The sequence below is a fragment of the Gobius niger genome (genome assembly GCF_951799975.1).
Source record: "Gobius niger genome assembly, chromosome: 23".
Classification (NCBI taxonomy): Eukaryota; Metazoa; Chordata; class Actinopteri; order Gobiiformes; family Gobiidae; genus Gobius; species Gobius niger.
In genome coordinates, this window is record NC_136874.1 from 10,100,308 (window position 1) to 10,124,084 (window position 23,777).

The 23,777-nt window shown below is 45.3% G+C and overlaps 1 protein-coding gene across 1 annotated transcript; it reads left to right on the top strand.

Annotated features, from left to right (window-relative positions):
• The first annotated feature begins 29 nt into the window (after positions 1 to 29).
• Positions 30 to 23,401, top strand: LOC306982081 (bone morphogenetic protein receptor type-2-like). Its single transcript, XM_079581861.1, has 13 exons — positions 30 to 194; positions 10,924 to 11,109; positions 11,748 to 11,927; positions 14,521 to 14,628; positions 14,746 to 14,837; positions 16,752 to 16,982; positions 18,258 to 18,372; positions 19,724 to 19,884; positions 19,963 to 20,110; positions 20,271 to 20,407; positions 20,544 to 20,716; positions 20,793 to 22,051; positions 22,244 to 23,401. The coding sequence occupies exons 1-13, from the start codon at positions 98 to 100 to the stop codon at positions 22,480 to 22,482; spliced, it is 3,126 nt and encodes a 1,041-aa protein (XP_079437987.1). The 5' UTR covers positions 30 to 97; the 3' UTR covers positions 22,483 to 23,401.
• Positions 23,402 to 23,777: the final 376 nt, after the last annotated feature.

Genomic DNA, 23,777 nt, shown 5'->3' on the forward strand with positions numbered 1-23,777 from the left:
AAAAAAAGGGGAGCCAGAAAAAAAAGAAATCACACAGTTGCTGCTAAAGTATCGGACCACAAGTGAATCAGGACTTTTATCACAGACTGCGAGGGCAATGTCAATGCACACTGTCATGGCTCTGGGCCGCATCACCATGAAGTCTCTCGCCAAATTTGGGATCTGCCTGACCATCCTCCTGACTTCCGTGGCTGGTAAGTGCTCATTACATTTAATCAATGGATTTTTTAATAAAGCAGACGCATGTTTTTGAATATTTTATGATTTCCTTTAGGAGGCAGTGCGTATTGAGAATGCTTAATCCACTTTCATGCTTTTGCCTGGGGGGGTGATGATGTTTCTAGGGAAAGAGTGTGCTGTTTTAACACTTTAGAAATCCTCTTTTTATTTGTGTGCAGCCAACCCATCCGCCAGTTTATCAAAAAAATCTCGTCTACCCTGCTTATTTCTGGTGTGCTTGCATGCATAGTTCACAGAGGATGACTAAACCTTCAACAGATACCTCTCCTCTCCTCCTGTCTGCGGACCAAACACACACCCCGAGCTCCATTTTAATCATTCCTGTGTACAAAGGCTTGGGAAAAAACACTGCCAAAAACTACACCGCAGTCCTCCTCCTGCCAAGTTGTGCCCCCTGTTTCAAGACTTTCTGGGCGGTAGCCAGGCTTCTGTGAAACCTTGAGCGTGATAAGATAGTGGCTTGGCTGAGCTGCAGCTGAGATGGGAGCAGGAGGAGAGGGGAGAAACACTGCAAGGGGGAAGGAGGAATGTGTGGGAAGAGACAGTCGGGGAAGGTATTTTACAAGATGGGTAATTTAAGTGGTGGTGCCGGCACAGCGCTGGAAAATAGGCAGTCTGCTCCTCCGCTGTTGTTGCGCGGGATGGGTGTGAATGCCTCTTGTAAACAGCCTGTTAAATGATGTATTATTTTTGTGGCTGTGTTTTTTTTTTCTTCTCCTCTGCTGTGCTTTCTTCCCATGCTGTACTTTATCTGAAAGCCTTGAATGTAACACATTGTTGGACATTTGTAAAGCATCCAGCGCTACAAGTCTGCAAAATGATCTGCATTGTGGTGATTTTTTCTTTTCCTTTTTTTTTTTTCTTCCGTTTTTTTGTATTGTGACATGCACATTTTCTCTCCCCCGGATCATGGGATAATGTTGTGCTCCTTTTTTTCAAAGCTTGTAAGGTGGCTGTGTTTAAATTTAGATCATCAAAATACAAAGACAACTCGGCTATTTTCGTAAAGTCTCTGTAGAGGCATAAAAGCTGTCAGGGGATAATGTGGCAAGATTTAAACACTCTTTTTTTCTTTCTTTTTTTTAAGGAAGCACAAATTGTCCTATTCAGCAAAATGTAAAACTCTTCTCTGGATCCAGTCTATTACACAGCGGCAGTATGTGAACGCTCGCTCATTACTTCAATATGATTATGCTTATACACTCACCTTTATGAAATTTGACATAGAAATCAGAGCCTCCCCAAGAGAAGCTCTGAGGGGCTTCGGTGACAGGTAGGCAGCTGACACTCTGGTCCAATAATCAGTACAAGGGCGATTAATAGATCCTTATATGCGTGTGCGCCATGTAAACAGCCAATAAAGGCAAATCGCTGCACAGTGGAGAATTAATTAGGGCAGCAGTCAGAAGTAGTTGGCATAATGACTGTAAGGAGACAGGAGATAAAGCGCTCTCTCTGCTCTCCTGCTGAACTGTTCATGAATGAAAAGTAGAGGGATCCATTTCTGGCTACGGGGCTTCTGGTGATGCAGATGGAAAGAGCATACGGTGGAATTTTTATGCAAATGATTAGCATTTGAAACCAAATTTAACAAGTTTGAGATGCCTTCAGAGCACGCCTGCCTTTGCTCATCTATTATTCACAAGTTACAAAGACGCTGCTGCACAATTATTTGCAATCGAATCAAATGTGCTTGTAGTATTAGTTAAGCAATGCCGAAATATCAAATGAAATCACATTGCCAGTGCAGCCCATTTTACAAGCTGACTTTGAATTGATTATACCTCACTACTACTAATTTCTCTCACGCTGAAATTCTTTGTCAAGGCGTCACTCTTCCTGATTCGCCCTATTGTTCCAGAAATGTATTTCTCTATTCAGATCGCTGTTCGTTTCCTTCCATGAGAGCGCAGTGCGTTTTTAACCTGTCAGGGCTCCACTCATTCAGTCCTTCCTTCCTGTGTCCCCAATGACTAATCGCACGTGGGTGTTTCTGCCTGCTGTTCAAAAATCTGGAGAACAAGTGCTCCCAAATATCGCTTAAGGCTGCTGATGCTATGAAAGACTACAGGTGGTTCAGCTGTGTGGACGTAGAGTGCCAGGTGTAAACCAGGTGTAAACGTAGAGTACCAGGTGTAAAAGTATAGAATATGAAGAAGAGCCAGTTTTGTTATGTTTGTTAATGGACATTTTGAAGAGCTGGTAAGAATTCTACTAATGGTATTTAGAACCAGAATCTCCAGACTTTTTTACTCTGCGAGGTTCTTTTAAGCAACAATTAAATGGCACTAAGCTACTTACGCTTTGAAGACACGTGCGCGTCCTACGACTTGGGATGAGTTCACCCTCTAGGCTAGTTTGTAGCCAAGCGGATATTACACAACTCTTCATCCCTCTTCATACTTTACTGTAAATGCCAAAATACTTGGAAAACAAAAAGAAAAATGTACTAAGAATCATGTACTCCCATCCACAACAGGAAGAAGTCACATAGCAGAAACCCAAATAGAAAAAGACATATAATTTTTGTGCAGTTTATGTGTTTTAATTCAAGGTTCACCCTTCATAAAATATTTTAGTCTATGAAATTACTAGGGTATCGTATAAAAGCTCACTGTTGGGTCTGAATCAACAAAAGAGTGAGCCAAGGTTGTCCTGAGAGTTGTAGGATTATGTTGTGGATGTTAAACCAAAGCCACTGAAATGCTGTTGGTAGTGGCACTGTCCATAAACAATAGTTCTTATAATGGAAGCGGAGGGCCTGTTCTGTGGAAAGGTCCGGGTTATAAAAACTTCAGCTTTAGTGTTAACTCGTGTCTTGGGTTGCCTTAAAATTCGCCATGGAAGGAGGAATAAAGCCCGAGTGTTGCAGCGCAGCATGAAAAAGGCGTTTGCAACGTGTCCAAATCTTAAATCTACGTCCCGCGGGCTCCACAGTGAAATGTTTGACAGGCCCCCTCCGCGTCCTCCTGACCCAGCCGTCGCTCTCTCTCTCTCGCTCTCCCGCCCCCCTTCGGTCTGCCCGGGGACTCCTGGAGCTGTCGCCTCTCCTGGTCACAAACGCGCCTCAGACCGTGAGTGAAGTCATTTGCTCCGCGTTACTGATTGGGCGCTTTGCCGCTCGGGTGTAGGTACAGTCAGCCTTGGCAACTGATGGGGTTTCAATGGCAGTGATGAGGATGATTCAGACTGAGCAGCGTGCCATGAGCTGTACTCTAATCGAACAGCCATTACATTTTTGAAAGTAATACCTGGAGCGTTTCATGTGGAAAGACTAAGAACATATCTTTAAGTTAGAAGTCCGCGATAAAGGTAAAGCTATTTCACAGGTCTCGAAGCTCCTTACAACCTCAAACCATCACATAAGGACTTCTCCACACGCTGCTGAATGTGCATTTTCAAGCAAACCTTTCTACTATAAATGGGAGCAGCGTAGTAAATGGCTTCATCTTGGCTTTCTTTCCAAAGCTACTCTGCAAGAAAAAAGAAGAGGTAATGCGATGATGCGTACTATATGAATCCCAGCCATCTGCGAGGAATGCACTTTCACGAGGATTCCCATTGAAAAGCTCTCTCCGATCTATCAAATTTTTGCACTTAGGTTGCACCTTTAATGTAGCGAGAAGATTACACCCGACTGCGGCTCACAAAGGGCCAATGGAAACCAGGACGAACCGAAGGGGTGGAGGTTCTGTGCAACACAACCAGTCTGATACTCTATTAAATATATAAAAAAAGAAGAGTAAAATCAATGCCTGTCTCCCTGCACCAGAGTCGTAGCAGAGGTGGAAAGCAGGCGCACAATAGCACAGTGTTCGGGCCGTCGCTCTGATTTGGCAAAAAAGAGAAATTAGTGGATGTTTTTAGGAAACAAAAGGTGCATCCTTGAGACAGTAACTTGGAGTGACAGGCTGTGATTAGCGCCCGGCGTTCTCCTTGGCCGGCACAGACAATATGGGCCAGAGCGCGCTAAAAAATGCCGCCCAGTAGATGAACATTTGGGTTTGGGAGCCATTTTTCCTCATGAATCAGACAGTTGACATAGATAGAGAGAGAACAAATAGTCGAAACGTTGCTTTAGTTGGCCACTCTACATAGCGCCAAAAAGTTGAAGCATCATTTTTACTTTTGTTTGGTGTAAAGATTTGGCCATGCTGGGCTGCCATAGTGGTGATAATTAATGAGGGAAACACTGCTGTAGCAAATTATATGAGTGTTGATTTTAAACTGTGTAATTACACGCCCATTAGGAGCTCATAACTGTATTTTGTTTTGACGTAGAGCCTCCCGACAGTTTTATGACAGTGGGAACAAGTTTAAACTCCATTATAATTTTGGGCTAACTGCATTTGTAATTCCTGTTATATTAGGATAATGAAATTCACTGCTAATGATAAACATCGCAGGCTTTCTAGTGTGCTCATTCATTCACTAATGAATATTATTTTATTGTAATTTGGAAGTTGGATTGTGAAAATTGCTATCAAGTTGAAATCGCATTGGCTGCAGTTGTCACAGTAATGAAAACATATGTGCTGGGGGCATTAATGCTGTTCTAACACGCTCGTGGGCTCCTACATCCAACTTTTGCTTGTTCATATATAATCTGAGATTATGGCGAACCCCCCCTTGCACACACCCGTCATCTGTGTTTTCATTGCAAATTTGAGAAAGTTAAGTTATAGTCTGCAGCGAGGGGGGCAGGGGTGTGGGTCAGGGGGGGGGCTGGATTTGCCCGTAAATGCATGGTGGTCAATAATGGCGGCCTGTGAGCTTTGGGGCAGTCTAAATCCTGGGATTAGCATAACTGTACCAGACCCAGACAGACACAGACTGCCGTGCTGCTGGTGTTGTTGGACGGGGGGGAGGGGGGGGGAGCGAGGGGTGATTGAGGGGCAAGTTCTCGTCCCGGGGCAACAGATGGGGGAGATTAAAGCCCACTCGCCCCGTCTGACATCTTTAAACTCCAGTATAGGGACTAGCAAAATTGGGGGTGTCAGCAAATCGGCCCGAATCCGAAGCATCCTGCCTCAGCAACACGCGTCCAACATGTGCGATTAGGGCTCGCCGGGAGCAAGCGCCGCACTTCGTTCAAGACATACCAAGGACATGGGGCACAGCATGAGGCCCCATGCCCATTTTAGATAAGCAAGTGGTTAGACCTTCAGTTTGCTTGATGGTCTTTTAGCGAGATTACAGAAAATGTCATAATGAGAGGATGTCAGTGGCATTTTCAGTAAATGTCAGTAATAGGTCAGAGATCAAACGGTGTGGATGTTGAATAGTTTTTAGCCACATTTGGATTCAATATTCATTGCGAAACTGGCCTGAGTTTGTGAATACATTTTCTACTAGAGCATTTAGTGCTGAAGTACATGATGTTCAAATGAAGGCTGCATAACAAGAGAAAATTGCAATAATTAAAAGTAAATGAAATGAGCAAATTGTGTTGAAATAACAATTCAAAAAACGATTTTAGAAAACTGAATGTTCGCACATTTTTGGGTTACCGTGTTTCACCATGTGTTAAATAAAGGTGTAAATCTGTAAATAGGTGGGAGACCTTAGTGATTCTGCTAGTCATTGTTGCGGCTTTTTTGCGATGGTAATATTCCGTCACCGAATGTTGAGCTATTTGTCTCAATAACAAACACCACACCCCTCCTGCCCATTCTTGTCTCAAATCAGGAATGTTGATTCGGAAACGGTGGATCGGGTCAGTTGTGTGTGACTTTTAATCAAGGAGAAGAGCGCTGCGCCTCGTGTTGCATCTCTTCCACGGGCCTTGACGAGCAGAGAAGGGAGAGAGCAAGAGCGCAGATTAGATCGCTGTTGTTTTTTAGCTAAAGGCAGAGGGGTAGTAGTTAGTTAGTCTGGTGGGGGCGGGATGGAGGGTGCACCGAAGGCCAATTGGGGGAAGGGAGGGGAGAGATTAGCGAATAACTGGGCCATGGGTAAACACTCAGCAGTGCCTGGCATCATCCAATCAACAGCGAGCAAAGTGCTCCGAAAAAGCTTTTGATATGACTATAGCCTCTCGCTCACTCCAATGGCCTTGCCTCGCCTGTTATGCCCCTGACCCACAATCCAATACTGCGGCGAGATGCGGCCAAGATCCCACATAGAGAAGTCCACAGAGCAGAACCGGGGACAAGGAGTGGCCACGGCCAATCGCCGATCAAACAGAAAAGATTGGCAGCCAACCAAAAGGGAAGAAAAGACAGGACGGGAGTGCAGGAGCCAACCTCAGTCAAGCAAAGTCTATGCAAACCAAGGCAGCAGCAGGCTTCAAAAGTGCTCCCAAACGCTTTGACTATTAAACGATCCTTTCAGGATTCCGGCTTTTAAAATGACACCTTCACTGTGGGGCCTTTAAAAGCATTAAAAGACATTTTCCTTTGCTAAAGCGAACATTTGCAAATCATAAGAAGTCATTTATGTATGCTGTATTTGGGTTCTAAAATGGCTCAAAAAACAACACAGTAAATTTGACTTGCTGCTGTTTGAACTCTAAACTGTGGTATTTTGTTTTGTATTACGTGTCTGGAAAATTACCCTTACGACTGCAGTTGTTATGTAGTTATATAAAATGCCAGCAGAGGGCGTAACCTTGCCCCTGTTGCCATCTAGAAAAGGGAAGCATCGCAAAACGAAACTAAGAACTACGACTGCTTCCTGGGCATTGTGAATATCTACAGAGTATGGATTAAATATGCAGGTCAGGATCATTGAAACGTGCACAAATGTATGATGAATATAACATTATCGGATTTTGTGCAGTATAGGCTTTTAACCCAATCTATCAATCTGAAGCCTGGAGGAAATGATTTAAAAGAATACGCCTTTATCTCACTCAAGGCACAATGAGACCATTTAAATGCGCCCGTCCGTGTGTCATAATGTTATTTAAGTCAGACAGCCAGTCACGGGGGCTGCGTTTGAGCTCGCGGTGGTGGTGGGGGGGCATTTTCCTGGCAGGACGGCGCGCCCCTGGGTGATACTGAGACAAAGTGGTGGATGGGAGTTCCGACTGCTCCTCGAGGCACGCATTATCAGGATACGTGATACCTTACATTTAATAGCCTACGCGGGACGCTCTGGGCACTGCCATACCGCATGAAAAAAAAAAAGAAGAAGAAGAGATCGATTTTATTATTGTGAATGAAGATTGGACGACGAGATGAAATTCAGAACTAGCGGTGTAGTGAAGTTTTGGGTTTCGCCGCCTCGGATGGTTCAGAGATTAATATTTAATGTCTTGCGCGTGCGGAAAAGATAGAAAAAGTCTTGCAGTGATCGTGCGTGCCACACGTAGCAGCAACGGTCACTGTGTTTGTGTAAAAGTCTCTGGGTGTTGACGCTGGATTCGTACTTCCTTCTATTGTTCTATTCTTCCACTTTTTTTTTTCCTCCATGTCTCGACTTTCGCCTCTCCCATAACATTAATTAGAAACAATCTTCATGTCTCGCCCATTAAGTCTGTCCTTGTTTTTTTTTTTTAAAGGGCTGTTGTAAAGAACTTTAAAAAAAAAACAGGTGAAAAAGGTGAAAACACTAATTAGTTTTTTCTTTCTCTCTAAATGTCTTTCAGCTCTTTGACCTTGTTCTCAATAGTAAAAATGCAAATTAAAAACGGGTCGTGCTTGAGTAAAGAAGCCAGGGGTTGTTGCTGATACAAAAGATTATTGTGAAAAGGAAAAATGTGGAATTACACTCGTTTTGAATGATGAACCTTTGTACGCTGGTTACTATAGGTGATTAAGATTAAGAAACCAGCGCTCACCCAAAGCTACTGTAATAAAGATTGCTATAATACGAAAACCTTTAAGCAAATATTAGGCTGAAGCTCGCTTAATATTTAAATGGATTCCATTCACTGTATTAAAAGCTCTCGAAAGCCATTAGTTCCTTGGCTTATTAGTGACCTTTCCTGAGATGCTCATTAAAAAGTCCACCCGCGAGAGGAAAGTTATTTTATAGAAAAAAAATGATACAGGAGCAGATTGAACCTTAAAGAACCTTAACCTTTTGTAACATTAGTAGAAAAAAGAACTTAAAATGAAAGCATTGAGTCATCAGTTTTCTATGCAACACAAAAAAATACACCCATAGAGCACTAATATATCAATGTTCATTTTATATAGCCAAAAATTGCTGCATAAATAAAAACAATAAATCATATACTGTCATATCTATAATTGTACTTACAAAACATGCATATTGACCTTTGTTGAAGTGTTCTTGTAACGCATGCTATAGTGCTTTGGTTATGGATTTGGTGTGTCATTTTTTATTATAAGTTCAAGTTAAGAGCTTGTGTTATTGTAAGTCGTAAGTATTGTTCTTCACAGACATTTGTATTCTGCTGCCTTGTGTCACGAAAGCCTTGGTGGAGATGTATAGATAGAACAATGATGTAGTAGATTATAGTGTAATTTAAAGTGGACATTTCAGTTTTATCCAGGAAGTGAAGTGTTGACACTGTAGAAGAAGAAACAGTGTAATTAGCAGCTATCCCCGAGGATGACTCAAAACGTGAATGTAGTGAAATCTAACTCCAGAACAATGTCATAATATGGTTTAAAGCAGAACTAAGTAACTCGTGCCCCTAGAGGCCATGAGCGCCACTGCAAGTGTCGTAACATGTTGCGTTTTTTTTTTGTGAGAGTAAATACTACGCTGACAGACAAGACAAAGGGAGAGAGGGATATTGCACATTGTGCCACAACTCAATCACACAATGGAGATCATTTTTTTCACTGAAACTTGGCTGTAAATACTGCTAAAGTGGCGCTAGCCCGCAGTTAGCTTTGCCCGTTAGCCTGTTTGCTTCTTCTTTGTGATTTTAGTTATTTTCTGGACAGAGACACCAGGGGGAGATGAAAGACCCCACAATCATCCCATTAACACTTGTATTACCCCCAGAGGGACTACGAAAAGGATTTATACAACTTACTTAGTTCTTTAAAGCTTAAAACGTCAATTTTGCATGATATGTCGACTTTAATGTGGTCAGCGTTGCAACATTGTCAACAGGAAGCTTGTGCTGGGTATTGATTATGGTAAAGGGAATTCAGAAATAATATCTTTCTTATACCTTAAACTATCTGAAATGCATAACTACCAGACTGTCCACCATTAAGCGGCCATGTGAATATATGGTCTTGTATTTTCAGCTCTCGCATCAAAAAGCGCTTGTCTGCATCATTATTCCTCGTGTGCGTATAATTGGGTGACCACTTTAACCCAGCGCTTGTTAATGCAATGTGCGCGCTCTGAAGTTTAAAGTCGGCCTTAAGCTGGGAGTTGAACCTCTAACCCTCAACCAGCGCATCCGGCCTCATCGAGATGCATCAAGCGCTGCGTCCCTCCTCGCACTTAACCCTTATTCCGCATCGCTCTCTGGTGCACCGCGAAGAGACACGGCCTCCCTGTAGGCAGCGTCGGTCCCACCGAAACCGGAGGCAGCAGAGGTCCGAGAGGTTGCGGCCGGAGTATCCCGCGACGGCTTCATCAGAGGAGGGAGAGTTGGCCCGCTGCCTGACCGCCTGACCACCAGAGCTCTACCAGCGCGTCACCTGCTGCCCACACGGGTTAGCTCGACCTCAGGCAGGCCACAGTATAGCTCACCCCTGCTTTAACTTCAGCATGGGGGAGGATTAATTGCAATTTCTATGGTCACAATTAGCAAATCACAAATGCAACAACCAGCTCACTTTGTAAACATGTTCTGAAATGCCCGCCTTGCAAAAACGCAAATCTAAACACGATGCTTCCCAAATTCGTGCAGCCCTAGATGGAAATAGAAAAAATAAGGGGGGGAGTAAGGGGCGAGCAGCGAAAACAAAACTGGCACATCGTGTTTTTTCCCTTATCTGCGATCTTCCTCCAGTATGTACACAAACAAGCTCAGACACCGGCGGTAGATGTTTGTGGTGGCTTTGCTGCAGATCAGCATGACTCTCCCAGGCACACTGTCCGTTTTGGCCACAGTGTGTTTGACATGAGCCCCCTTTTCCTATCCTACCCCCCCCTCAGCCAGTATATTTATGTGACAACCAAATATTCAGTAGTCTTCTCACAGGGACCTCGGCTCTGCCCACGGGCTTGAAATAAATTGCGCAGGAACGGCCGGAGATTCTGACATTTCATTTTCTGCCGGTTTTATTTATGTTTTTAATCTGTATTTGGTGCGGCAAAGTCCACGGTGTGTGTATGTTTATGCACTCGACTCCTACAGGCAGGTGTTTTGTGCTGAGCTGTGGATTGTGAAAGGCGTTAGCGAGACCTTGAGGGCAGTTATTTTTCAGCTGTACGAACAATCTGTCTCCGTTTTCTTCTGACAAGAGCTGTCGGTACGTCCACATGAGTTTGCAGAGCTTCTCCGTGTCAAAGCCCATATTCATATTGTAGTAATGCTGCACAAAATGTCTCTTATGCACAGGGTTATGCAGTGTTTAGTACATGAAACTTAGACACTGGGAGGTTTTCTTTTCTCACAAGGTCTTCGATGAAAATGACTTGAATTTTCTTTTATAAGCAGTTTCGTTCCTAACAGCCTTGCAGTTTTAAGGCCCCGTGCTGCTTCTTTCATAACCATGACACTAATGTGCTGAAAACTGCTACTGCGATAACCGACATACATCTTGATAATCCATGATTCCGTGTGCCGTTGTGTTGCAGCCGCCCAGGGTGAGGAGAGAGAATGTGCCTTCACGGACCAGCAGCAGCAGTGGGAGGTGGAGCGCGTGGCGGGAGGCGAAGGGCGGGTCTCCCCAGAGAACACCACCATCCGCTGTGCCAAGGGCAGCCACTGCTTCGGCCTGTGGGAGAAGAGCCCCCCGGGCGAAGTGCGGCCGGTCAAGCAAGGTACAAACAAGTGTGACCGCCACACGTGGCGCCCTGTCTGGAGCGTGCGTTTGCTGTGTTTACACGCACGAGGTCACACTGCACCATCACTTTTTTCAGTTCAGTCATTTGCTCTTATAAAGGATATTATCACAATCAAATCATAAGCACAATAACAATTTGGGCTTATGATTTCAAAGAATGAAAACGTCAATTTAGTTAAGTGTTGGTCATGTTAAAATGTGCCAAACTCATCAATCTTCCCCAAAAGGAGCTCCATGCCGAAGCCCGTCTTGACCGATGTGTGACGATAGCCTCAAATACTGGTTTTCCTTGTTTTCTCTTTGATTGTCTTAGTCCGTGCCAGTGTCTGGCTCTGAAGCACGGTCAGAGTGCTTAGTCCAACTTAATCTGATTAAACTCTACATACAGCAATAGTCTGACCCTAAATTGCATTATCCAGTTGTATTTGTCTGATTAGGAGAAACTACTGGCCCTCAATCCCACTAAGATCTTTACATTTTAAAGCTTGTTCTATGGGACTAATGGTGTAAGTACAGACGATCTACATGAAACAGCCAGTAAATATGACCATAATGGGACAGAGCCAAATCTTAGTTAACTGGCAATCACCATAACCATGGCGTTTTCTCTTCCAGGTTGTTGGCCCTACCTGGGTGACCGCCAGGAGTGCCGCGAGGACCGCTGCGTGGTTACAAATCTCCCCCCTCAGATCCAAAATGGAACCTACCACTTCTGCTGCTGCGGCAGTGACATGTGCAACGTCAACTTCACAGAGGACTTCCCACTGCCCAGCCCCACCACCGCACAACCAATAAGTAAGGGCAGACTGCTTTAAAGAGGGATATATGCAAAATGATGAAGCTATTCTACAAGTTCACTTACTGCAGTACCACATTATACAGTTCTAACTTTTTAAATTAAGCCGGAGGTTTCACAAAAGACCCAGAGAAGGTGTAGTGTTCATTTATTGATACAAAAGCAGCTGTGGTGAAATATCTGCAGGGTTTAATCAATCTTTGTGAGCAAGTAATCATTAGTACATTTGTCTTTAGTGTTTTCTCATGCCATCCCTCACAATCTCTCAGCTTTACTTTAAGTCCTAATCAATACATGTGGTCAAACCTTGCAATTTTCTCCCTTCAAAAAGGTGTGCATAATACATCTTAGATTGTTAGCTGTAAAGTCATTTTCTCCTCGAGTGATCAATATGCAGTGTTGATTAGCAACATGTCTGACCATACCGTGTTCACCTCCATTTCTAATTGGCCAGGCCTATATATTGCACCCACAGCTGTGTTACGTGGTGTTTCGAAGCTTTTAATTCAGATGGCTTCTGCTTCCCATTTCGCAGCAGAGAAAGTAGCCTGTATTCACAAATAGACCTATGATTTGAGATCATGTGCTCATTTATAGAACGTGATTAGAGCTGTGTGCGCAGACCACCTGCTTCAGCCCCCACCTGATCCACCACCGTGAGGCAGACGCTCATCGCAGCAAAGCACAGCACTTAAAACAGCCGTCGAGATTAGCATAAACTATTACGCCAGCGCTTGCGTGGAAGACGGTTACACCCAATGTCGTTTTTTAAACATGTTAAAGTATAAAGTAAACGGACATTTCCTCCTCTGCGGTGGGACTGGGACGGAAAAATGCACGCAAGGACAATGGCGCTGGCCCACACAGATCGGAAAGGCGAAGCTCGCAACTGGAAGTCATGAAAGGATGTTCGATATGATCTGAAACCTCCACCGACTGTAGCAACTTTCTGCTTTCCTCCGCCTCATTCTGCCACAGCAAAGGCCCGTCGATCGGTGCTCATAGTGAACCTTTCACATCTGTGAAATTGCAGAGATGTGACAGTCTGCGTTTTCATAGATAAGCTGGTAGTTTTCAGCATCTTTGCTTTTGCTCAGAGGCAAATGGAATTAATAAAGCTGATAGCGAATCGAGCTCATTACGTGTATAGGTACATTATGTTTCTTTTGTGGAATAAAGCTTGCAGACGTATTGTTGATTGTTTCTCTCAGGGTTTCGCTGTGAATGAAATCCACTTCTCCCTCCACATACACACACACACACACACACACACACACACACACTCTAACGCCGTCGCTCTGCATTCCGCGGATTACAAGGCGTCTGCTCTATCAGTCTGTCTGAGCGCGGCCCCTTGTACACACAGACTGTCAGGGCAGCAAAGGGAACTATGAAGTGACGTGAACAAGGTAGATCAGTGAGATCAGCTTACACTGAAGTTTGTCATGTTGTTGCTGTGTTTTCTGACGTGTCTGGACACATCACTCAGGAGCTAATGGGAGTCGGAAATAGTTGCGTTTTGACTGATCCTGTGCCAAGTAAAGTGGTGACAACACCGACTGTAAAGCGATCGTCTGAGTATGTTACAAATGCAGTGTTGTTTGCTGTAGAAAGGGATCATGTTTTAGTTGTTTGGGTGTGTCAGAGCGCTTCCTGCGCGTCCTCTTCATTATACACTCATGGGCCTGTGGCATAGTGGTATATGTGCACAGTGTGCGTGCACTCATACGTGCTCATGTTAGTACGTCAGTCAGCGCTGCCTTTAGGCTTCAGAGGCATCAATAATAGATAAAGCCGGTGTCTCGCAGCAGCTCAGTGTTGGCTATGGATTGTTTTTCTGCTCAATGCAGACTTTTGGAGCACGAGGCCTGAGTTTGTGTTGGACTAGGTGGATTTAATGCACACTTTCATTAATCACTACATAGTGACAGCTGAAGCTGCAGCAGCTGTAGCTAACTGCTGTTATCTCCATCCTCTGTCCACGACTCCACGCCTTTTATTTTTACATACTTTCTCTCCCATTCACTTCCCACACACTCAGCTCCTCTCCTACACGGCTTTCCAGTCTGTTGACCATGCTTCATGCTTGTTTGGCTTAATTGATGACTTTTTTTCCTCCTCTTTCTCTGTGTGCTCTGCCACATGCCTGATTGTCCATAAACAAGCAGGCTTTACCCACACTGGGATATTGACTGTGAAAGGCAGTTAAAGCAATTACTGCTGTGCTTTCTTAGACCAAAAGGAAAAATAATGTATGTGTTTGTGGTAGATTCAGTGAGTTGATATTTCAGTGGCGTTTGATGGGTCTGTTGGAGCTACAGTGCCCTACAGTGCTCTAGACTCATTACTCCACTCTCTTTATTACGCCTGTTCACTCCATGAGAGGCTTTAATCAATGACCCAACACAATATTCAGCCCTGCTCCGGAGCGCGTGCACACACTCATACACACACACACACACACACACAGTTGGTGGATCTGCCTGTTGCACCTGCTCTCAGATTAACTCTTGGATTCTTTGGATCACTTGATCTTTCACTTTAAAGGTCAAACTCTGATTTGCACTTGTGTTTTGATGTGTCCCCCTGTAGCCACTCGCGCCCTGCGCTATGAAGAGACAATAATTATCGCCCTGGCAACAGTCTCAGTGATGGCGGTGGTTGCTGTAGCAGCCTACTTTGGCTACCGCATGATGCGCAGTGAGTCCCATGTCATTCTTATTCTGTTCATGTTTTTGGTAATTCGGTGTTTCACAAATGAATTCATTTGCCGCTGCATGGATTAAATGCCTTGTGTAATTTTCTCTGTGTAAACAGGAGACGGGAAGCAGGGCCTGCACAATCTGAACATGATGGAGGCTGCCGGTTCAGAGAGCTCCCTGGACCTGGACAATCTCAAGCTGCTGGAGGTCAGTCACTGTGCTGCCTGTGCAACAGTGGACAACAGTGTTATAGTTATTATAGCGTGGCTAAAGAAGCATCTGTTCTGGAATCAGCCGGTGGCCCAGACAAGAGCCAAAGCACTGAGCGCAGGGCTGCGGCCTGCCAGCTCTCAGCACTGAGTAACTCTGTCAGTCGAAGTCAATGAGGCCACTGGGAGCTATGCAGCAGTTACCCCAAATTATTTTATGGCAGCTAAAAGACTCTGGCTTTTACTAACATCACTGATAAAATCTCACTTCAGCTTGTGTTCTGAAAACTGAAAGCCATAAATGCCCAGGTTTCAACATACGGTCACAGCATTAAGGCGTTAACAAAGTAAATCCCCTTCAACAGCACGACTCGCTCGTCCTCTACTCCCCAAATCCTTTGGCTTTAAAGCGGCTGTTTTGGAGGATAAAAGCATGTATCATTGATTCAGACATGGAGTGTTGTAGCGGCCGCTGCAGCTGCACATGCAGTGAGTGTTTAAACCCACAGGAAGGAGACTGCAGGCACACTGAGAGGAGAGAGCAAAGGCACTGATGAAAAATATCCTGCCCAAAATACATCAAGGTGTACACTTACATTTGTTGTCTCAATGTGACTTATCATCCGATCACAACGGCACAGATTAAGTGACAACTCCTGCTGCAAAAATAGGAGTCTGCTTACACTGATATAAAAGTGGATACGGATGTGGGAGAGCTCAAATCATGATAGCAAGTCGATGAGATCTGAGCAGTATTTATCCACACGGCTGACAGAATACCCATGCTTAGAATATGCTCATTCAAGGCAACAAAGACAGTTTAACAATGCTACAGAATTAATATAAAAGTGTGTTTTATCTAATCTACTTCTGTCCCATACAAACTGCATTTTACAAGGCTGTTGTGTGGCAGACAAAGGACACAGCTGTGATTGACGTTATAAAAATAGCGTCATAAAACTGAGCCCAATCCGAATCCTCCTCTTTTCAAAAATATTGAAGAGCTGTACAATTAATCACAATCGCATTAAAATTGAAACTTATTGATTAATTAGTAGAAATTAGAAATCGTGCAGCCCTTTCATGTAGTTCTGTCACAAAATGGAAATTGAAGAAGCATCTAAAATGGCAGGTATCATTTCTCGAAGGGTAGAGACTCAGAAACCCACTCCACACCTCGCTTTTCGACGAGCCAGACAGAGAGCAGATCAGTGCGAACATAATGATCAGGTACGAAAAGAAAAAAAAAACCACGGCTTGCTAAAACATTTCTTCCAACTCCTACCTACCTCTGCGTACGCTCTGATATCTTTTCAGGCAGGAGTTGAATTCAGAACATTGTCCTTGTGCCTTATCGAACGCACGCACATGTTTTTTCACAGAGGCAGCTTCTTTTTACAGACTAAACAATGGAAACTAATGAGAGCGTGGATTGCTACGGTGAACTAAGAAAACCTATATCCACGAGTTGAATCTTTACAAATAATATCCCAAAAGCGAGTTATTTTGCCCCCAGTGGCACACGGCGTTCCTCGGCCTAATTGAGAGAGTTGTTTTTGCGCGTGCTGAACTAGTACTGCTTGTTCTCCCAGCCCTTTTCCATTAAAGTCCATTCTTTGGCGCCAAGATTAAAATTCTGCAGTGAGCAAATCGCAAAGCCTGCAGAAGTAATGTCATGTTAAATCTGGTAAAACTCCAATTTATAACTTTCACATCAATGAACGTCTAAGAAAATATTTGACCTTCCACCAAGCTCAAATCAAAAGGAAATCGGGACTAAACCGGATCCAACAAGAGTTTTAATACAATGTGGCTACGCTAGTTCTGATGAGAGCCAGTGTTAAGAGCTCGATGTAGTGTGTGCTACAAGAACTGAATCTTTCATACATAACGTTTCTCTTTCTTGTTTCAGCTGATTGGGCGCGGCCGGTACGGGACGGTGTACTGCGGTTCCTTAGACGAACGGCCGGTAGCTGTCAAAGTCTTCACAGCGGCCAATCGGCAAAACTTCCTCAACGAGTGCTCCATCTACCGGCTGCCGTTGCTGGAGCACGAGAACATCGCGCGGTTCGTGGCGGCCGACGAGCGGACGGGACCGGAGGGGCGCACCGAGTACCTGCTCGTGATGGACTACTACCCACACGTGAGTATTTTTTTAAAACAAGCAGCGGTGGACAATTTGAGAGTGAAAAATTGCAGCATTTCATCCATCTGTTTGATGTGCTAGCTGCATCCGGCCTGATTCATTATGGCAAAAAAAAAACCTCCAAAGTGCTTTTCGTTTTAGAGCATCTGTGCTAATTGGATAATCAGCTGACCATCCATCGACCAATCAGCAGAGCCCGTCCCGCGTTCTGCCCCATCATTGTAATGGCAACGCACAGTGCAAGTGAGGACAGCAGGGACATTTCTCCTAATGATATCGTAATTTACTTAAAAACTAAACAGACGCAGTTTAATCTTATTATGCGACGGATGCGCGGGTCGCCGGTGATCGATTTGGGAGAGAGAAAAATTAAATGTTGCCATGTGGATGTTTCATTTTATTACTAGCCATCAGTGCCAGAGCAGAAATGGATGGTCGATGCTGTCGGAGATAATTAGGGGGGAATGTAGTGATTATCGATAATTTCTAGTGAATAATTCCACGGCGCTGACTGACCTTTTTATATGGAGCAATCAGCAGAAAGTCTAAAGCATAGAGTGGCGGCTTTATGTGAGGAAAGTGCCATCAAAGGAAATACTCGACTTTTGGCTGATTCTGATTAAAGTAATGCCAGAGGAATGCATGACTATAAAATCTAAGAAGTCAACCTCCTGTAAATCTAGATTCTTTCATACAATGTGAATAGGTGAATGTATAGACCTATAGCATTTCTAAAGAAGTCTGTTTTCCATCTCCTCGTGTCATTTTTGGAATTACGATTAAACAGAAACGATTGAAGAATATTTCACTGCCACTCAGCTATGACCTTTTCAGAATTCAATTTGTTATTTTTTTTCCTCCAACTTGTGTGTGGCTGCAGGCTCTCTCATCTACTTATGCTGCTGGTTAGCAAACTTATCACACCAATTTATAACATTTACATATTTTTCTCAAGTTTGGGCAGCCCTAACTCGAGTTCAGCCAAGGCCTAGTTCCACGGGGAGGACATTCACACCCCATTCAGCTCATGCCCTTTGAAGGATAATGCTTGTGTTGAGGGCCGCGCATGCCATCACTTACTGTTTGTTGACTCGCGTTTGAAGTGACAATCCCGGAGTCAGCGATTTCGCCGTCTCTCGCTCCTCTCAGCTGTCAGTTGTGGAAAGCGATGCCGGATTTTGATTTCCTGTGTTTCCCCCCCCCCCTGCACTCTCCGCTTTCATCCCCTCTCGCCCCCTGTCAACTCCTCCGTCCGCCATCTTTCTTTCCCAGGGCTCTCTGAGTCACTACCTGAGCGCCCACACCAACGATTGGGTCGGGAGTTGTCGCCTGGCCCACTCCGTCACCCGCGGCCTGGCCTACCTGCACACGGAGCTCTTCAAAGGAGGTGAGGCAGAGGACACGTGTCACATCAGTTGCATTACTCCAAGACTACTGCAAAACTCAATACTACTGCGCTGAGAGCAAGCAGAGTTCACTTTAAATTAATCTTAGTTTGATAAATCTGTGGAATTGATCTGTGTAGCTTTAGCTGGGGGTCTGTTGTGGGGAAGCGGAATTGAGGAAAGAAAATGTTGCCTAATGCGCCTTTAAGACCCCAACAGCGCCGCTCCACGTGCGTCTTGTTTGGCTTGGAGCGCTTTGCATCCCCGCGTTCCTTACACATACAAACACACAGCACGCACCTCCAGCCAAGAGTATTTATAGACTAGCCCCAAGCCTGTGGCCTCAGCGCGAGAGACAAATGGAGGGGAGAGAGCGCGAGATAAGGATTCATATGACAAGTGAATATCCCATGGCTCAATAAATCCATTCTTTAAAGGCAGCGCTGACTGTTACTTTCTTTTTTTCCCCCCTTCCACATCGCAAAGCCCCGGCTAGGCATTCGGCCCCTTTTTTTAACAGCCAAACATCAAATAGACAAAGTGCACTTGGAGAGACTGGGAAAGTGGAGACCGCTAGTTATTCTGTTTGTGCAAGCGTGTGACAAAAGCAAAGCTCACAAAAGAGGAAAAAAAAAGAGAATGAGGAGCTACAGTGATCAGTAGAGCAGGCGACGACACACAGGGAGACGAGAGGGAGGGGGAAAAAAAAAAAACATAGAAAGAGTTGGTGTTGTGTGGGGCAGCCAACGCCACAGTCTCCAAGCATTCGTCACCCCCCCTCCTCCTCCACTCCCACACAACAATTGTACACACAGACTGGAGCCAGTCCGCTTTTTTTTTTTTCCTTCTTCTTCTTTTTACATGAAGGTAGAGGAGGTTTCCACTGACACTCTAGTTAAGGCAGGGGATATGACTTAGATTAGTGTTTGGGCAAGAGATACTTTTAGGAAATGACCCCTGTTCATCAAACTCCTCCCCTGTCATCTTGTAAAAAAAAATAGTTATTTACAGCCAGCCCTTGTATACTGTCAAAAAGTGACAGTTCAGTGCGCCCTCTGCTGGAATGTGGTAGTAAAGCACCTCGCACAGACGACCAAGCACCGTCCTAATCCCATTGTTGATGATCAGATTAGGGGCTTTAGCTGTCTGTTGACATTGCAACTTGGTTTACTGAACAAAAAAGTAATGAGGGAAGGCTTTATGGATGGATTTGTTTTCATTAGCAAATAACACTTGTACATTGTATCCTCATATCCGCAGAATATTTGGGGAGTGAGGAAGGGTTTTAAATATTTAATGATGGAGGCGCGATTTAGCCCAGTTAAGTCTCACTCATTTTGCCGTCTTTTCCAGACTTGTACAAGCCGGCAGTCTCCCACAGGGACCTGAACAGCCGCAATATTCTTGTCAAAACAGACGGCACGTGTGTCATCATCGATTTCGGCTTGTCGATGAAGTTGACGGGAAACAGGCCGGCGCGTCATGGAGAGGAGGAAAACGCTGCCATTAGTGAAGTGAGTGACTGCCTTGGAATGATTTGTCCTCGTTTCGGATTGATTCTAATGCGATGCCGTCTCCGGTGTGTGTCGTAGGTGGGTACAATCCGCTACATGGCCCCAGAAGTGCTGGAAGGAGCAGTGAATTTGAGAGACTGCGAGTCGGCGCTCAAGCAAGTGGATATGTACGCTCTCGGACTGGTCTACTGGGAGACTTTCATGAGATGTACAGATCTTTTCCCTGGTGAGCAAACCGCATAATCGCTCGCCTATTGTACAGCCCGAATGAGCAATTGCTGGGATGTTTATTGCAGTGGAAAATTACTCTGTGCATTCAATAGTCCACTCTGCATTTCTGCCAAAGAGGAGCTATTCTAAACACATTTTATCATGTTGGTGCTCAGGAGAGTCAGTGCCAGAGTACCAGATGGCCTTCCAGGCGGAGGCAGGGAACCACCCGACGTTTGAGGACATGCAGGTCCTTGTGTCCAGGGAGAAGCAGCGGCCCAAATTCCCAGAAGCCTGGAAAGAGAACAGTTTGGTAGGTCTTGTATGTCTTGTATGTGCAGAATATATGAATGTAGTGAAAAGCACCACACCATTAGGGCATCATGTACCTCTATAATAATACCTCTCTCACTCTCTCACAAAATGGATATCTAATGTGTCTCTTTCAGGCGGTTCGCTCTCTCAAAGAGACGATGGAGGACTGTTGGGACCAAGATGCAGAGGCCCGGCTCACTGCACAGTGTGCAGAAGAGCGACTGGCTGAGCTGCTCCTCATCTGGGACCGCTCCAAATCTGTCAGCCCCACACTCAACCCTATGTCCACCACATTGCACAATGAGAGGTATGAGCAGGCAGTAAAAGCTGGCGGTATATATAGATGTGCAACAGTCAAGTTTATTCAACTTTGTTTTTTTCAGAAACCGCATGACACCAAAGTCTGGACAGTACACAGACCATCCCGCCACCTACATAGAGGAGCACGAGGGAGTGCCCAAGAACACACAGGCTGACAGCACAAACTCAGTGAGTGGCAGAGCAGTGACTGGGACAGGCGAGAGGAACAGAAACTCCATCAACCAGGAGAGACAGCAACAGGCCAACGCTCGCCTGCCCAGCCCAGAGGGCAGCACCACCGGTGGGGCAGGGATGAGAGGTAGTCCCTCTACCACGACCACTACCATAATCTCTGAGTCTGAGGGGCTTACACCAGCAGCCACTGTCCCGGTGTGTCTGCACCTGACCCAGGAGGACTTGGAGACCACCAAGCTGGACCCCAAAGAGGTGGACAAGAACCTCAAAGAGAGCTCTGATGAGAACCTGATGGAGCACTCCCAGAAACAGTTCTGCTCTCCAGACCCTCTGAGCCCTGGCAGCTCAAGTCTCCTGTATCCTCTTATAAAGATGGCCAGTGAGGCGTCTGGCCCCTCTGAGCCTTCAGCCCCTATCCCCAGTACCATCTTCCCCCTGCCCAAGCAGCAAAACCTGCCCAAGAGGCCATCCAGTTTGCCACTGCGCAACAAGCCCGCTAAGAAGGAGTCTTCCTCCTCATTAAGGTTTAAATTTGGCCGCTCGGGTAAGTCCAACCTGCGGCAGGTGGAGAACACAAAGATGAACATTGGAGTGGTCCCCGTTAACACAGCTGAGACCCATCGGGGCAATGGCACAAACAATGTGCCTGTCCTGAACGGAGCTGTAAACGGCCACACCAACGGCATCTCCACCATCAGCACGGGCTCTACCGGCTTCAGCCAGAGCGGCCCCGCGGTTCTGAGGTCTGATGACAGTCGCCTCAGTCTGGGGGTCATCACTGCCAGTCCAGACGAACACGAGCCCCTCCTGAGCAGAGAGAGGGAGCAGCTGGACCCCTCCGCACTGCGCTCGGCCCGACCCAACACTAACAACAACAACAGTAATACAGGCCACGGCCAGGGCAACGGAGAGAACGAGGGGGAGAGCGATACAGAAGAGGAGGTCAACAACACAGAAGGACCAGGCAGAGAAAGCACAGGAGCCCCAGGAGAGAGCTCCGGACTGGGCCTGGGAAGCACACTCCCTCAGGGGGACGCTCCAGTCACCATGAGAGGAGAGGCTCTACTCAGACAGCCACGAACGCGCCGGCCTGAGAGACCCAACTCCCTGGACTTGTCCTTCACTACCATGGACCTGGCCTCTCTAGGTGATTTTTAAATCCTTCTTATAAGCTCACCACGACAGACTGTGTACAAAGACACATTCAGGCACTCTCCATACACGTAATGCATGAGGATTACAAATTTACACTACAAAGATATTTTTCTAGTCTGTTGCATGCCCACTGGTTTGTGATGTGCCACTTTAGATACTGACCAGTGTCCTTCCTTATCCCCAGGGGAGGGCCTGGTTCAGCCAGATGGGGCCCTGGGTTCAGGAGATAAAATCAAGAAGCGCGTCAAAACGCCTTATTCAGTGAAAAAGTGGCGGCCGACTACGTGGGTCATCCCCACTGACACGCGCGAGCCTGAGGTCAATAACAACGGCTCCAGCCACGGGCCGGGGCACAGGGAGAACCGGCCCAAGTCCAGTTCGGCTCTCTATCTGCGAGGGGGGGGCAGCGACACCCACGTGTGACTGCGGACCCCCGACAGGACTGAAAAGCACCAGAGCGTTTGGGTCATGTATGGTGTATGGTGTACAGTTCTCCGGTCTGTCGCTCCTGTGTGTCTTTCTGACGATGGCATTGCTTTAATGGAATCCAGCTATGCAGCATTCTCATCTGCTTCTGTTGTTTCTGTGCGTCTACCGACCCCTTTTTTGTTAATTGTTCCCATCACCTTATCTGTTCCAATCATAAGCATAGCATTATTTTGAGTGGATTTCCTTTTCCGTACGTGCACTTTGAACAAGAAAATCAGTGTTTTTTTGTTTTTTTTAAAAAGACCTGTCTGTCGCGACCACGACGAGTGGTCTCTAAACTTACAAAGGCGCTGACAAACAATCAACACTTTTGGAGCGTTCACTTTCCTGTTGTTTTTGCTGTACACGCTCTGTAAAAGAACTCATGGTCTTAAAAGACAGAACAAACCATTTTAATTTTCTATTTCCTTAATTTGTATGCAATCTCATGTTGTCTATGTATCCATTTTTGTACCATACTTTTAATTGTGCAATAGGATGTAGCTTTTAGGTGCTTTTTATGTTGTTTTATCCCTTCCTTATGTTCATGTTTGTTAAATCTTTGTTGCACTTAATGAATAGCCACAATCATAATGTAAACAATCCACATGTAACACTAATCCCTAAATCACGAGGAGACGGAGATCGACAATCCCCCCTGGACTTTTATTTTGAAAAGTACAAAAACTCACCCCTAAATCCAAGTTGATTTCCCTTATTCCTCAGTCTTTTCTACTTGCACAACTACTCCACTACAATCACCAGTATGTAATCTATGGAGGGATCTGTTAAAACCGCCCCGCGTTTACCTTGCTGTTGCGCTCTCACCTGACCTCACTGTAGACTTTGTGTGACGAAGGAACACTAAACAAGACTCGCTCCCTGAAGGTAAACCAAACCCGTCTGAAGCACGCTGGATCATCATTTCTTTCCTTTCTGAGTGATGTTTTTATGTGTGAGCGTTTGTGAGAACCGCCTGGGCCCATAGCGCTGTACAGGCGTGCTAAAACATCACTGTATCCCCCCCCCTTCTGTGTTCTCAGCGCGGCTTCAGGGCATATGTTTTTGTTTTGTAATTTGTATGATAAAAAAAACACCTTATGTATGTGTATTGTATAATTATTTGCATCATTTTTATGAAGTTTGGTTATGCATTCAATGGACATGGCTTTTCCATTGCTATGCGTCCTGTTCGGTACAGTTTCTGTAAACATTTTTGAGTCAAATATAAAAAGAAATCTCAATAAATG